This window comes from Micropterus salmoides, unplaced genomic scaffold (assembly GCF_014851395.1).
Source record: "Micropterus salmoides isolate LMB-PRFRI ecotype aquatic unplaced genomic scaffold, ASM1485139v1 Ms_hic_scaffold_1, whole genome shotgun sequence".
In the NCBI taxonomy this organism is placed as follows: domain Eukaryota; kingdom Metazoa; phylum Chordata; class Actinopteri; order Centrarchiformes; family Centrarchidae; genus Micropterus; species Micropterus salmoides.
Window position 1 is genome coordinate 14,184,429 of NW_024040040.1, and position 16,248 is coordinate 14,200,676.

Below are 16,248 nucleotides of genomic sequence, written 5' to 3' on the forward strand. Positions count from 1 at the left end.
GACGTAACCAACGGGGCGGTGCAACAACTGGTTTATGTTAAATACCCACTTGCGTTAGCAGGTGGCAGCACACAGCTATGAAGAGAAGCTCCTTTAGGAATACATTTAATCAAATGTAGAAAGAAACGGTCGGCAACAATGTATGAAGTCTAATCTAATGTCAAGGAATATGTACACATTAAGAATGAACTAACACTGGCCCACTTTAGTGTGAAATATACATTATATAGAAACAAAGCAGAGTTTAGAGTTATTTATTTCTTCACAGAATCATGTCATCCCATAACTAAATATAAAAAAACAATGTAAAATAAAATGTCACAGCAAAAGAACAGTCATACAAATGACAACATTGTAATGATGATCACCTCAAAGTAAACCATTACACTACAATTTGAATTACAAGCAGTTTTATAAATGTGCCCTATGTAAATAAGCTTAACAAAGCATCATAAAAATATATTTTTTTCTTAATACAGTAAGCAAAACAATCTTATTCTTTCCAGTTTGCTTTTCATATAAAAAGAAGACTGTAAACCTGTTCCTCATCCCACTAAAGCATCAACTAAAAAAGAAACCTAAACTCAATGCATCACATGTATTTGTTTTCTAACCTGAATGAAACTGCTTTAAAACAAACAGAGATCCTACAGGGGTTCAAATCAAATAAAAAAAAGAAAAGAAGTTATTTCAAGCATCTGAGAACAAGAAATAGAAAACCAACAGAGGAAACAGAAACTGATCTCACAAGTCTTACTCAGTAACACTCACCTCACGCTGATGCAGCAGAAAGTAAAAACTAGGACATGCAGGCAGTTTTTGGTCATCCTAAGCCCAAGCAAACAGATGTAAACAAAACTTTGCTTTACTTTACTGTGCTTGTAATATCCTGTAGTGTCTTCAGTATTGTGTATTTTCATTGTATCTACAGAGAAACCTGAAGAAAAAGTGATAGATTACAAAAGGAATTACGAAGGAACCATTTTGGTCTTAGAGTTTGGGTGCCTGCTTGTTTCTCTGCGTTTGCCCAAACAACATGAGCAAATGCAAACAGATAAACAGTCACCTTGGTTCATTTTGTTGAAGGTCCTAGTGTAAATAAGGATTATAAGGTCATTCTTTAAATATCAAGTGTCTGTAACATACCACTTGTCTTAGATACATTTTACAACTTTTACACTTGCAAGGAATGAAACAAATGTGCTAGTAACATTTTTTAGTGCAACATTCTTTGACTCAGTTTTCTAGTCTTCCCCTCCACAGCGTTTGAACCATTACTGCTTTACTGAATATGAAGAAAAAGCAAAGTAGTTTCTTAAAGTGCCACACAACAAAACTTAAATCAGGCAGAATGAACATACTCAAGACGTGAGCATAAAAAGGAAAATATTATAAATCCTACACTGGTTTAACTTACAAAATGTACAGAACAGTGAACAATTAAAATAACCAGCCATAGTAGGATCTGGATCAACTGTGTATGCTTGACACCTCTGAATAGGACTTGTCTTTAGTGATTCAACAGCTTCAAGAGTTGCATTGAATTTAAAGGTTCAACACATCCAGGAGCTACTTTTGCCTGAAAATGACAGAAATAGTAAGTAGATGTAACTCGAAGATGTGTTTCACTACAGTGGTGCTAGTGTCCTTGCTTTTAACAAAAGATCTCTTTCAGTTCACTTCATTCTTTTAACTAGTTTTCTATTGCTTCCATGTTTTTGGTCTTCCTGTATTAACTTTTCCAGAAGTAAAGAAGGACATGTCAGGACATATAAGCACTGGGCGAGAAAACAAAAAATTCAAGTATACATACAGCATGTAACGAATACAATGCAGTGACAGAAAAAGCCACCTTGAATTTGTCAAACGACTCAACAGGAATTGGCCAAAGTGCTGATTCAGATCCACGGATAATGCGGCTTAAATTCCAGTCCAACATCTTGTGAATGATGCTGCTGATGTGACAACATGTGCTTCAGTAAATATGTAAATCAATGCTTCGTTTGTTCTTAGGAATGTGATCAGAACTGACATTTTTGGAACAGTGGCGCACACTTGGTGCTGCTACACTTGGACTACAACCCCGTCCACTTGGTCACAATATAATTTACAAGTTGTAAAAAACATTAGGAGTACCGCTCAGTTCTTGAAGGCTCCACAGCGGCTAGCTCTGCTGATAAACTCTTTGAGCATCGCTCCGTCCACCTGCCAGAAGGCTCCAGTCTGAGTGACCTGAGTCAGATGGTTTACACAAAACCTGAAACAAAACTCTTCCAGGTCCTGGAAGATGACAAATAATATGAGAGAGGATTAGACAATTCAAAATACAATGTACTGTAACATAACAGAAGAGATGAGAACAGAATAGAAAAGAGAAAACTGACATGATCTCTCTGGAGAACACAATGCCACAGCAGCAACATAACACAGTACAGGGTAGGAGGCATTTCTAGAACAGAGGGGTGTATTGTTGATGTAGTTCACTGTGTGAACACTGGGTGTCACCTTATTCTGTGTTTTACTGCAGTAATGGACAACAAAACTATCTGAGGGAAATTTTAAAGTCATGTAATTTTACTACACACGTGGTACACTGTTAGACATTCAGTTGCTTTAAATTAAGACTTATTGTGATGTATAAGAAAGAAGGATGGATCTGTAAAAGTAGGATGAATGTTTTGTGTGTGTATCGTACCTCGGCGTCATATCGTATGGCAGCAGACAGCAGGGTGAAGGCATTTTCCACAGTGATTCCTCTCTTGATGATCTGCTGACACAGGCGTTTCAAGCGGTTTTCACAGTAAGAGGTGGCCAGGTCCAACAGGCCTGCAGCCAACACACAAAAACACACACAGCTGCAGTATAAATACATTTCTACAGAACACCCAAACCGATTAGAAACCATACAAATGAGAGAACGTAGTATATTTCAAGTGTATTTCTGCTAACCGATGGCGTCCTCAGGTGGAAGGTCAACAGTGTCTGTGTAGAGAAACTGCAGGAAGGATCTGTAGACGGGGTAGGAGAACTGGCCGATCTCTATGACGTCCTGCTGATCCTCGGACCATTGGGAGCGAAACATGGACCGGAAATGCTCACACCTACTCCAAACAAAAGACCACAGATTGAAATGCGCCTGAAACACTGATTATTGAAAACTGTCATGTACAAATGCTGGCATCAAATCTCTGATCACATCTTTTTTGCATTTTGCCCATTTTATTTACACAATATTATTGTACAGCTGCTTGTGTTTAGTCAACAATTAACATTTGAGAAGCCCGAACTTTCTTTTGTTAAAAGAAAAAAGGGTTTGTATCAAAATATCAAGTATTGAGAAAATAATGGTACCAGACTCAGGTATTGTACTGGCACCTTGTAGTATCTATGTCTTATATGCACATGAACACACGTACCTGATCTTCAGCACAGCTTTGTGAACATGAATGCATTTGCCATCAACGCTGAATTTGAGGTCAGCTGTTTCTGGACTGTCAAACTCTTTCCTCAGAGCCTCCGCAACTGTGAGGAAGTCATCGTGCTCTGGAACAAAGCAGAATACAATAAATCACCCTTTAAAAAACACATCTGAAACAGAATCTCGTTTCACTTCTCGTTCTCTCACCCATAGACATGAGCCTCCACACGACGGAGGGTGTGGCGAAGCAGGCGAAGACATCATCGGTGGCGGCGAAGTGCGTGAGAAGTGGCATGACGATGGACTGACCCCGGCACTGACCCCACATGTACACCTGGAGGATAAACATTGTTACTAGCGTCCCAGTCACAAACGTCTTTATCGTATCATGACATTCAGAGGCACAGACTGGGGAGCGGTGACTTAGTTTCAGGGTCCTTGTATTTTGCATCCTTGCTTACTGACACACTGTTGAGACACTTGAACAGGACAGAGCCAATGTTATTAGTAACACCTGTGCCATTTCTACTATGAAAGTTCAAATGTCAAATGTCTGTGAAAAAGGCATATTTAGCTCTGATTTAGCTCTGTTTTACCACGGTTCTCCCTGTGCATTAATACACCACAGTGTTTTTTTGAGGCTGATATTCATTTTTTTACATAACGTTTTTAAAAGATGATGCAATAAATGTGGTTATTAAAGAGTTGTGACCAAGATGTGTACTGAATGGGACATTTTACAGCTGAAATATAAAGTTGTCAGTGCTCTCTGGTGGACAAAACATGATCCAAAACTGGAATTATAGACAAGGGGCCAAACACATGATCATTTGGACAAAACTGAGACATTAAGAGCATGACAACACCACGCACCACAGAATAATGAGCAAACATTACTGAGTGTGTGCATAAAATATAAAAATTGGCTGCCTTCACCTTATCAGGAATGTTTTATACAGACCTGATGAACATCCCAGGTCAAAAAAAGCCAACTGATTTATCAATTAAACCCTTGTACAAACTCTGAAGGCAGGATTTACACAAATCCACTCACATAAAAACAAAACATGCATATATATACCTGCCCGCTTTGGGTCTTGGCTGCTGAAGTATGTGTTGAATGGCATGCTGCAACCTCTACAATCCTGTTGAATGAGATGTGTGTTAACACATGGGCATGTTTTCATTTCCCAGTATGTATAGAATCACATGGGGAAGTGTAAATATTGTGATACAGCCACAACAAGAGGAAAACTTGACAGCTGTGACAGGGAAGGACAGCACACTGGGGCGAACAGTGTTTCTGCTGTGGCAGGATTTGGTCTATAGTCATTGTTTATGAAGGGGAAACACTCTGTGAAGACAGAGCTGACAACAACTTCAGACCAGGAGTGGAAGCTGAAGTACAGAGGGAGGAAATGAAGACAGGAAACAGGAAGTTTAAGTCTTAACAGGAAGAGAAGAAATCTGCTTTCCTATGCTCCAAATACAAAGAACTTCTTCTCTGAAATCAGCCCTCCCTTCTCCCCCTACCTCTCTTTGTCAGCCATGATTTGCACAGGGCTGAGGTGGTTGCTCTTGTTGCCAGTTCCCAGTTGACCGTAGGTGTTTGCTCCCCAGGCGTACAGCAGCCCCTCATCTGTTAGTGCCAGGCAGTGGCTGTAGCCTGATACAATCTGGAAAACAGGGAACATTTGAGTCATGAGTGAGTCATGCATTGAGACGAGTATGTGATGGCCATCATTTTGATCAACCGTGGCATAAACAATATCAGCAGCCAGCTTTACATTAGGTTGTTGTCTTACCTGTTGAATACACAGCCCCTGGAGTGCAATGAGGCGGCAAGGTGTCAGCTGGTTTCCATTGTTACCAATACCCAGCTGGCCATTACCATTGTAGCCCCAGCCATAAACCTAGATAAACACAAGACAATTATTTATACTGTGTGAAGTTCAGATTTGTTACTGGCATCATTGAGATTTCAGTTCACCTCTCCGTTGTCGGCCAGAGCCATGGAGGAGGTCTGTCCACATGTGATGCCAACCGCAGTCTTGCCCTGCAAGCCGCCGGTGACTTTCCGGGGGTAGGGCTGGTTGGCTGTGGAGCCTGAGCCAATCTGGCCACAGTTGTTATAACCCCATGCAAAGACCTAGAGGGGCAGGGAGGCAGGTCAGGTCAAGCAGTGCGACTTCGTCTAATTTTAATGGTAAAGTTGTAGCGACAGGCCACTTTCTCAGTTTTACAATTGTTATCATCAATTTTGTTTTACATGGCTTTCCAATTTAAGGCTGTTATCATTATAACAATATTTCTTAGGTTGCAAGAAAGAGCTCCTTGAGAGTAATCCTGAGACCATTTCCTATATAAATAAAAGCAATCTTGAATCTTAATCTCAAACATCTTACAATCAGGCACTTAAATCTCTAAATCCACATTCACTGTTGAAAAATATGCCATCGTATCTCAAAGCTCACTAATTAAAATGTTATCTAGTTTCTTTAATCCATAATCCATTGTATAAATGACATGTTGTGGTTTTACTTGGCGCATGTGCTGGGCCATTTCTTGGCCGGTCCAGTGCCAAAACCGTTACATTTACTGTTAATAGGTTAAGCTTTAGAGGTTCTAATCGGTGGAGTGGATTTTGTTACCTTTGGACAGAGCCAGGCTTCCCGTCCCCCCCCCCGTCCTCAGGCTTTGTGCTAAGCTAAGCTAACCAGCTGCTGGCTCCAGCGTCATGATGAACAGACAGATATTAGCGTGGTACTAATTGTATCATCTCACTCTCAAGTAAGCAAATTAATGTATTTCTCAAAATACCAAACTACTCCTTTAAGACAGATCTAACTTCAACCTGCCAACAAGCGATATGCACAATTATATAATGCAGACAAACAATGCAATATTTACAGAACTGTGAAATGTACTAGTGTGCAGTTAGTAACATTTAACATGGTAACAGCCTCTCCTGCTTACCAAAAACACAACCTAATTAGTTGTAATGCTTCAGGGTTAAAAGTAAGCAGCTTACGCTGACACCAGCAGGAGTGCGAGGAGGCTACATCAAGACTTTCAAGAGACCTAAAACTAAATATGAAATGCCAACACTCTAGTATATGTAAATATGATGTTCCAGCTTCATGGTAAACATAACGTCAGATTCTTCTGGTTTTCTCAACCCTTAAAGGAACAATTAAATGAATTGCCAATTAACTTAATTATTCAATTATCATTTCCATACAAAGCTGGAAATTAATCATTTTAAATCAATACAAGTAGTAGTAGTTTTTTTTTAATCAGTAAATGATGATGAAACAGTAGAGTTAGTAAAATCACAGATACCTCTCCATCCTGAGTGAGGGCCATGGAGTGATGCGAGCCACATGCCACTTCTGTCACTTTCTTGTTCTGTAGGTTAGCGGTGACCAGCACCGGCGACAGTCCTTGGTTGGTCGTCCCGTTCCCCAGCTGACTGTAGCCATTGTGGCCCCAAGCAAACAGACTTCCATCTGCAATAAATCAACACCACAGATTGCATAACGGGTCAAGATCATCCAGACTTGCCAGACAGAAGGCAACGTTTTCACATGAGAAAGGATCAAAAGGTCTATAGAAACTGAACAAAATAATCTCAGTAAACTCAAATGTGCACTTAGCTTTCACTGTAGTGTATTAACAATTTAGACATATTGGTTGTTGGAAATGCGACTGTTTGAAACATAAGAGCACGTAGCTAGCATAAGTAAGAGCCTACCCTCAGTAGCCAATAAGACGTGGGGTCCGCTGCCGTAGTTAAGGCTGACGACTTTCTTCCCCCGCAGGAAGTCCAGTTTCTTTGGCACAATGGTGCTCAGAGTGTCTCCTGTACCAAGGCAACCACTGCTGTTCAACCCAAACACAAATATCTAGGAAATAATAACACACACATTGTGAGAACACATCGTGATGCTCACTAAATACAAATATGTAGGTATAACAGCAGACTAGTGTAACATTTTGACATACATGGTATAATAGCGGCCTACTGATGACAATGTAAGCAATGTCTCTTGCAGTGTTTTATAGCAGAAGTGGACTACCGTACCTCTGCTACCATAAGAAAAAAAATGCACTATACAAACGTCACGGAAAAGAGTAGAAGTGCTATTGAATAATGCAAATGCCAAATATTTAATAAGGGTGGCTGTTGTTCAGGCTGCCATCAACTAAAAGGATGTGAGGGCATTAACACATCTGCTAAAAACTTCCTGGAAGAAATCTTGCTATGTGAGCTCTTTATCTCAAGCAATATTTTATCACCAGGACACAACACAGTTAATTGCTTTATTTAACTTTTAAACTCAGGTGACGGTTTGCTCAGTTTCTAGGCTAAGGTGGTTGATGATAACTCTTATTGCAAAGTATCAAACATTCACACTTAAATTTGGGGGTTTCACGCTTGATGTACAGCCAGATTCCTCGTTATGTAAACTTGATGCCCATTTGAACTTGATAGACACAAACCTAATGAACATGCAGATTTAAGACAACACATACTTGAAGAGCATACACCATAACAGCAATTTGAAAAAAAAAAAGGAAAAGTAAAAGAAATCCTTAATTTCAAGTTGAAACAATAGCATTAAAAGAAATAATAATACTTTAAAAACTCCTTTGATTTTCGAAAGAGGCTGGATATAGTGGTGTCTCACACACTCTCCTCACCTCATTGCCATGTGTGATGTAGATGGCTTCATTAGCAGAGATTCCAAAGACACAGGCCTGGCGAACTGTGGCTAGTTCCTCAGTGCTCAGCAGAGAAAACAGGGGCCACTTACTGACGTCCACCATGGCTCCTGCCAAACTCCGCTGTTCTTGTCGGGGAGAAGGAGTCAGGGCTGACAGGGGAGAGGATGGAGGAATAGGAGGGGGATGACGAGGAGAGGGGAGGACGTGAGGAGGCGATGTTGGAGGAGGTGGGGTGCGAGGAGCAGAATCATCCCTGCTGACACTTCAAAAGGGACAAGATGAGAGGTAGTTGTGAATGAAGGGAGAAAAAAAGTTTAGATTCTATAAAACAGCTTTGATAAATTCAGTTTTGTAAAGGCAAAATAGATTTTTCTCCTGTTTTGTGAGGTCTCCTGACAGACAACCACCTTAAAAAAAAACATTTTTACAGACTAAACCAGTAGAAGACAGATTGGACAGATATAAACATGCACAAAAATGATGCACTCAAAAAAATTAATCCATACATGAGAACCAGGAGTTGAAGAAACTACATTTCTTTAGCTTGAGAGAAATGGTGGTTTAAGTCAAAACTGGCTCATGGAAATGAGGTGTGGCATGCAGTCAAAGCAGCACATTATCATCTATCATAGCAAGGCTTTACGCTTCATATATCTGGCCTTGAAATAGGCCAAATTACAATATATTCTTGCAAATAGGCAAATATACCTTTCAGCAGCTATGACTCATTACTTTCCTTAACCAAATACGACCTTCACTTCAGGATACATGCCAAATTCACTTCACACTTGAGAGATAGAGACAGGGTCATTTAACTGCATGGCAGACCAAATTACAGTGTACAGTACAGCATAATGCTTGTGATGGGCATACTATTTATAGTTTTGTGAGTAATAGATAGATAGTAATAAACGCTACAAGTTGTGTGTAAATTAATGCCAAACTCTAGACATACTAACGTGGCTCACAACGATTAAGAAAAGCAGCTGAGTCATATGTTATGAGATGAGTCCTGCAGCTGACAGGCAAGGGAAACATTTAAATTGATCAATTTTTGATTGGAGTTCGGCGTCGCGTCCCCTCCATCAGAGCTAGCCTGACCACATATTACAACACTGTCAACGAGCTAAAATAGCGTTATCTTACTTATAGGCTCTCTTTTAGGCCTGGTGTAAAATACTCTTTTCATTTTAGCCATGTAGTAAGGCACCACAGCAAGCTAACTGGCGCCGAAGCATAACATATGGTGAACTGTAACTAACGTTAGTAGCTTAGTTAAGCGCTTTCCTGTGATCTTCCTACCTAAAGCATTGCTCCATGACAACTGAGAAAAGACAGACAGACAGACAACGACATTTAATTACATTATCACTATCAGCGAAACACCCAAGTATATAATATGTAAACTAATGGTATAAAGTTACCCGGCTGAAATAGTTCCCCCGGTGTTGTCAACAGTAGATCAGCCAGAAACTGCGTCGAGTGTGGGCAATTCTCTTCTTCGTCTTCTTTATTTCCGGCAGAGTAGACAAGGCATGGGCGTATGCTGCCCCCTCCGGTCATTAGTTAAACAGCTGTTAAAATAAGGAGTAAATAAGGCTCAATGTTAAAAACTTGCCTTTTCTTTTTTGAGAAAGTTAAAGTCAGATCAAGGCAACTTTAGGGCTGGGTGATAGGGCCAAAAATTAATCACGATAAAACATTTAATATCATAAATAAATATCGATAATTATCAAGATAAATGTCAAATAATCATTTATTTTAGGTTCAAAGGCTGATTCTTGCTCCTGAATGAAAGTTGAAGAAACCAGATGGTTAATTGTGCTTTCAAACTGTTCTTTATAGTCAGAACAAACACCAAACAGCAGATCACTTCACAAACATTCAAAACAATCTTTTTTCAGTTCCTTTTCCTCAACAAAATAAACATCTTAATAGAAAAAGTAAGTGCTAAGTCATTTGTTATTCAATTAAAGTTAAATCAATTAAATCAAACATTTACTGAACATTTGTTATATTGTTATTGAGGAAAATTATATTGTTGTGTTATTGCCCAGCCCTATTCAACACATGGATGCATTTGGGAGATAGAGTTTCTCATTATTTAACACGTGACTACCTGTCTGATACATTTTATTAAGCTGGTTGTAGGGTTGGGGTCAACTGTGGTTTAGATTCAGCTCCAGTCCTAAAAACTGAGTTTCTATGTGTAATCAATTTCCTGTCTTATATATTTGGATGTGGGGTAGCCTTTTTAAAATGCACTTTGTTTTACAAGCTGGCTCCTTACGAACCAGTGCAAGCCTAATGATGATCATCCCACATATTTAAGATTATAATGATGTATCAACTGCCACCTCTTGTGGCCCCTCTTCCTTCAAACTACACCTGAAGTCAACAGGCCAACTTCACGCAAAACTAATGTATCATGTAGTCACATGCGTACCCAGTTTGTCAATGTTAATTTATGTTGACATGTATGTTCTCACACTTGATGTCATTCACATTCAATAACAATAACATGAAACACTTTACATACAAACACTTTACTGACACATAGCTCTACAGTATGTTATATCTAAATTAAGTTCGGATGAATTCATGGGCGACTTTACGTTAAAGTGTAACGTCAACGTCCAAGGTGTGCCCGCGCAGAATTCTGGGTTTTCATTGTCCTGGACATGCGCATTACTGCGTAGGAAATGCCACACAGAAGAGTTGGCGTAAGTGACACCAACTGAGAAATTAACGCGATATGGTACAAACACAAAAGCGGGTTTCAGAAACAAAAAAATTGAAGAAAGCAGCCGATTAAGAAAAAGCAGGGCCTCCAAAATTATTCAGTTTCTTTAAAAAGAAAGACGGCGCAGCAGCAAGAATAAGTTGTGAGCAAGAAGAGGCGAAGGGGACACCTGCAGCTGCTGCTAGCACCAGCTGCGCGCCATTTACCGCAGTGATGAGGAGGGCAGACACATTCAAATCTCTACAGCCTGAAACACTGCGCACTGCAACAGACGATTAACTTTTTGGGGAAGCAAACGAGTAATGGCATATTTAAAAAAATGTAAAATAATACTCCCCACGCAACTCCTATCATTCCGGTTGTTTAACAGACAACATGTCCAGATGTTGTGGACAATAACTGCATCGCTGCAAGCTTGGGGGAAGTCTGCACCATTAAAACTTATCAAATCTTACCTGAGGAGCTCAACAAGACACAACACTTTACCTGGACCTGCCACACTACCAGTCGATAATGCCTGTGCCTGCCAGCGGGGTTAAAGGGTTTAATAAACGACTTTGTACAGCGAAAAGTTCGGGGGGTGCGCCTATAATGTAAGTACAACCTATTTTTTTAATATTTATTTGACTAATAATCAATTGACACACTTGTGTTTTGTGTTTATAATGCAACATGAAAAATTAATCAGTTTGTCAATAGTGTCACGTGGTGCACCATCACTGACCATGATCATTCAAATACGGGTGTCAATGTGCGCTGTCAATAATAGGATCATGTTTTCATATGTGTGAAGGTGCGCTGTTACCAGTTACGTTTTTTCATTCAGTAGGCCTACCAGTCAAAAGTTTGAACACCTTTCCATTCAAAGGTTTTATTTCTGTTCTTCCCTACATTGTAGATTAATCCTGAAGACATCAAAACTATGAAAGAACACATGGAATTATGTAGTAAACAAAAAAATTGTTAGACAAACAAGTATATGTTTTATATCCAGCTCTCTCTTTATATTTTAGATTCTTCAAAGTAGCCACCTTTTGCTTGACCACCTTTGCCAAGTAGTCACCTGGAATGGTTTTCAATTACCAGGTGTGACGGATCACTGTCAGTACAGTAGAGAATGCGCTGTGACTGCCATACCAAAGAGCCTGGCTCTTTGGCAGTGTGACCAAGTTGCATGTTTGGTACCCTGTAGACACAGATTCAAATCTGCTCTTGTCCCTCCCTCCCCTGCCAGTGGTGGGATGGCTTGCCGGGAGATTGTCGGAGGCGTACCCTGTGTGTGAACTGTACGAGGGATTGCCATACCAACAAGCCTGGCTCTTTGGCGTTGCGGTCAAGTTGCATATTTGGTACCCTGCAGATCCGGGTTCAAATCCTTGCCCCTCTGTCACACCAGGTGTGCCTTGTCTAGACTTAATTTGTGGAAGCCTTGCCTTCTTCATGTGATTGAGACCATCAGTTGTGTTATGCATAGATTGATACACAGTTCTATACAGTGAATATCCCTATTTGAGTACTGCTATAATCCATGTTATGGCAGGAACCACTCAACTAAGTAAAGAGAAACAACAGTCCATCATTACTTTAAGACATGAAGTCAAGTCAGTCAGTCGGGAAAATTTTAAGAACTTTGAATGTATCCTCAAGTGCAGTTGCAGAAACCATCAAACACTAAAATGAAACACGCCCTCAGGAAAGGAAGACCAAAAGTTACCTCTGCTGCAGAAGGAATGTTCATTAGAGTTACCAGCCTCAGAAACCGCAAATTAACAGCACCTCAAATTAGAACCCACATAAATGTTTCACATAGTTCAAGTAGCAGACATAACTCAACATCTACTGTACAGAGGAGACTGAGTGAATCAGGCCTTCTGCAAAGAAGTCACTACTGAAGAAGAACAGCAAGAAGAGAATTGTTTGGGCCAAGAAACACAAGGAATGGATATTAGACCAGTGGAAACCTGTACTTTGGTCTGATAAGTCCAAATTTGATATTATTGGTTCCGCCCTTTTTGAGACGCAGAAAAGGTAAGCAGATGGTTTCCACATGTGTGAAGCACGGAGGAGGAGGTGTGATGGTGTGGGGGTGGTTTGCTGGTGACACTGTTGGTGAGTTGTTCAAAATTAAAGGCTTAACCACAGCATTCTGCAGCAATATGCCATCCCATCTGGTTTGTGCCTAGTGGGACCATCATTTGTTTTTCAACGCGACAGTGAGCCCAAACACACCACCAGGCTATGTTAGGGCTATTTCACCAAGAAGGAGAGATATGGAGTGCTGCATCAGATCACCTGACCTAAACCCAACTGAGATGGTTTAGGATGAGTTGGACTGCAGATTGAAGACAAAGCAGCTTTTCAAGTGCTCATCACCTCTGGGAACTTCTATAAGACAATTGGAAAACCATCCCAGGTGACTACCTCATGAAGCTGATTGAGAGCATGCCAAGAGTGTGCAAAGCTGTCATAAAAGCAAAAGCTGGGCACTTTGAAGAATCTAAAATATAAAACATGATTGTTTGTTTAACACTTTCTTGTTTACAACATAATTCTATATGTTTCTGTCTTCAATATTAATGTACAATGTAGAAAATAACAATAAAGACAAACCATTGAATGGGAAAGTGTGTCCAAACTTTTGACTGGTAGTATATGTGTGAAGGTGCGCTGTCACCGGTTATGTTTTTTCAGGTATATGGTCTAATTAAATGGTAAATGAGTGCAATTCCCCGACGTGTGTGTGCAAAGGTACGTCATGCTACCCCTGCACCAGTCAGTGCCCCATCTGGGCCACCCTAGTCAAAAAGCTCTGGACACACCACTGTCCCTAGGGCGGCTAAAACAGTCAGTAATTTGGGGGCACAATTCAGCAAGCTGACTGTGATCACCAGAACGTAACCAGAATTCTGTTAAAAACATAAAATCATAAAAAGAGATGAAATCATTTAAAATAAAAGTTTTATTGGAAGATCGATCTTAAACAGCCTGTGCTGGGTTAAAACTGAAGTTAAAACTGGAGCTGGGTTTTTGGCCTGGTTCTTCTGGTAAATTATGGTAAATTATTAATATTATTGTGTAAGGTGTGTCTGTCTCGTTTGAGAAGTGAAATTACTATCTTAAAACTACGTGTGGCAGTGTTAGAAGAATCCGGGATTTTAACTACAGCTTAAATGTCTCATCATACTCAGGTTGTGTTTCTGATGAGATATTGTCTAAATAATTACTTTATGTATATGCTTACGTACAATCTGAGGCTCATTAATCTATAGATCCATCAGCTGTTTTACCATAATTTAATAAAGTTTAACACTGACATACTGTTGGGTTTTGTAACTGAAACAAAATTTTTTTTTGGACAACTCTGTCATGAATTGTTATAGATTTAATTACCCCACAGTATATGAAACGGTTAACATAAGCTTCAACTCGACCAGCTCAGTGTTTCCCATTAATTAACGAGACCATGGCGGCCCACCACAGTCTAATTTGCTCCGCCATAGTTTCACAATGAAGCGAAGATATTTTTACACATCTCATAATAACATTACAGACCTCTAACGTTGTGTTTTGTGGGTGCTTCTCCGCGCTGCTGTAAGCTCGCATGCTCACACACATTAGCATCTGACTCGAGACAACTACTTTCTTTTGCGGTAATTACGGTAACGTTAACAGTCTGTTACTGTCACTCGTTTGTGAGAAGGCGATTAAACTAGTCGCACCTAAAGTTGGAGTGCACACGTATTCAAGCCTTTATGGTAAAGCCACTGAAACGGACCTGTATGAGCTGACTGGTGACTTTATCCCGTCAGTTTCATACACCCACAAGTGTTGCAGTATAAGAGTCCTACCTGAAGAGAGGCGATGAAGTCTTCATGTTACGCGATATGAGAACCACATACAACATAATTTATCAAATTGGGTCAGACTAAATGAATTTGGCGCGAGGAGGATACATATGTGACAACATCCGGTTTTCAAAATAAGGTGTCTATAATGTATGTAAATAAGATTAATTGGATTATATTCACAGAGTATTAGACATATTACATGTGTCCATTAATAGTAAAAAAAACAAAACAACAACAATAAAATGTTAGGGAAATTACTTTTTTTAAATTAATTTTATATTCTTTGATTTAGGGTTGCTGGAAAAACATGAAATAAATTTGTTGACATGTTGCTGTTTCATCACCATTTATAGCTGGGTGTATGATTAAATAGTTTACTTTAGCACAACATTTTTTACAAGAGTGCCAAGTTCTTCATAGATAGTCTCTTATTTTTGCACGAAATTAATGCATTTAACTTTAAAATGTACAACATTTTCTTCCCCAAGAGGGTCAGAGGCCCGTCCACCATAGTCTCTTAAATCTTGTGGGGGACACTGCAGCTGCAATAATTAAATGGATTAAATGGATAACTTGTGGATTTTGGTTGTAACTTTGCAGATGTGCAGTGACATTTAGGTACAGGATTAGAGATAACCTCTCAGATAATTAAATGTAAATATAAAATGGTAAGTTTTCATCAAGGTACAATAAGGCCATGATGGATCTGACAACAAGAACCAAGAAAACAAATTACCTGCTACCAACTAATATATAGGCTGGCCTAAGTACACTGTAACATTGTTAAATACTCACACCAGCTGTAAAATTCAGTATGGATATATGGGAAAATGACAAAAGCTGTAGCAGAAACATCAAACTGGTAAAAACTGAGCTATGCAGTTGAACCTACCTGTGACCAACAGGTTGAATGTTCATTCACGGCTCCATTTGAAGGCTAGTTTGAAGGAGATAGTTTTACCTGCTTTAAAACTGCACAGAAAGTGGATATTTTATTTTGACAGTGTTTACCAGTGGTTTCAGACAGCTACTGTATATTGGAGAAACACCACCATTCATTGCAAAGCCTCTTTAAAGAAGGTGTTGTTGAATCTGATCACCACACATACAGTTGTGATGTTCCACAACACATTACCAACAGTTTGATGGTTTCAGTGTTAGATGTCTGTTTATCAATGCAATCGATAACATCACATGGCCAAATTGCCACCAGGTTTTGGCAGAACACCAGTGAAAAGCATTATTCCCATAACAACAGAAGAGAAAGGAGTCTTTGTGGAGTTGTCCTTACTAAATTGACAAGGCCTTTTACAGCCTTTGATACAGGGCTGGCTGCCTCACACAATGGAAGGCATATAAATTTGCAGATGTCGTCTGGAAAGCTCAAATGTCAACGCTTTTCACAACAGCACCAGGGCCCTGCAAGAGGAATAATTGATTGGTTCACCTTTTGTCTCGAGCCAAATATTCATCCAGGAGGACAAAAAAAGGAGGTAAAGCAAGAGATGAAA

At 39.7% G+C, this 16,248-nt stretch overlaps 1 protein-coding gene and 1 long non-coding RNA gene across 4 annotated transcripts in view; one reads left to right on the forward strand and one right to left on the reverse strand.

Annotated features, from left to right (window-relative positions):
* Positions 1-238: 238 nt before the first annotated feature.
* rcbtb1 (regulator of chromosome condensation (RCC1) and BTB (POZ) domain containing protein 1) lies at positions 239-9,724 on the reverse strand. 3 transcript variants are annotated; one of them, XM_038719283.1, is made up of 14 exons: positions 9,571-9,724; positions 9,449-9,470; positions 8,123-8,408; positions 7,173-7,323; positions 6,761-6,927; positions 5,409-5,567; positions 5,224-5,331; positions 4,952-5,094; positions 4,500-4,563; positions 3,626-3,752; positions 3,417-3,543; positions 2,950-3,101; positions 2,696-2,826; positions 239-2,280 (listed from the first exon to the last, which is right to left on the reverse strand). In XM_038719283.1, exons 1-14 carry the CDS (start codon positions 9,707-9,709, stop codon positions 2,140-2,142), a joined length of 1,917 nt encoding a protein of 638 aa, XP_038575211.1. In that variant the 5' UTR covers positions 9,710-9,724; the 3' UTR covers positions 239-2,139. The 3 variants fall into 3 exon arrangements, with proteins under 3 accessions (XP_038575211.1, XP_038575202.1, XP_038575213.1); XM_038719274.1 differs by having other exon boundaries at positions 4,952-5,331; XM_038719285.1 differs by lacking the exon at positions 9,449-9,470 and having other exon boundaries at positions 4,952-5,331; positions 9,571-9,666.
* A 1,013-nt stretch (positions 9,725-10,737) lies between these two features.
* LOC119902929 overlaps positions 10,738-16,248 on the forward strand; it is a 126,725-nt gene continuing 121,214 nt past the window's right edge. Inside the window, exon 1 of the long non-coding RNA XR_005444385.1 lies at positions 10,738-11,482. This is a non-coding gene — a long non-coding RNA (uncharacterized LOC119902929). The remainder of the gene's footprint in view (positions 11,483-16,248) is intronic.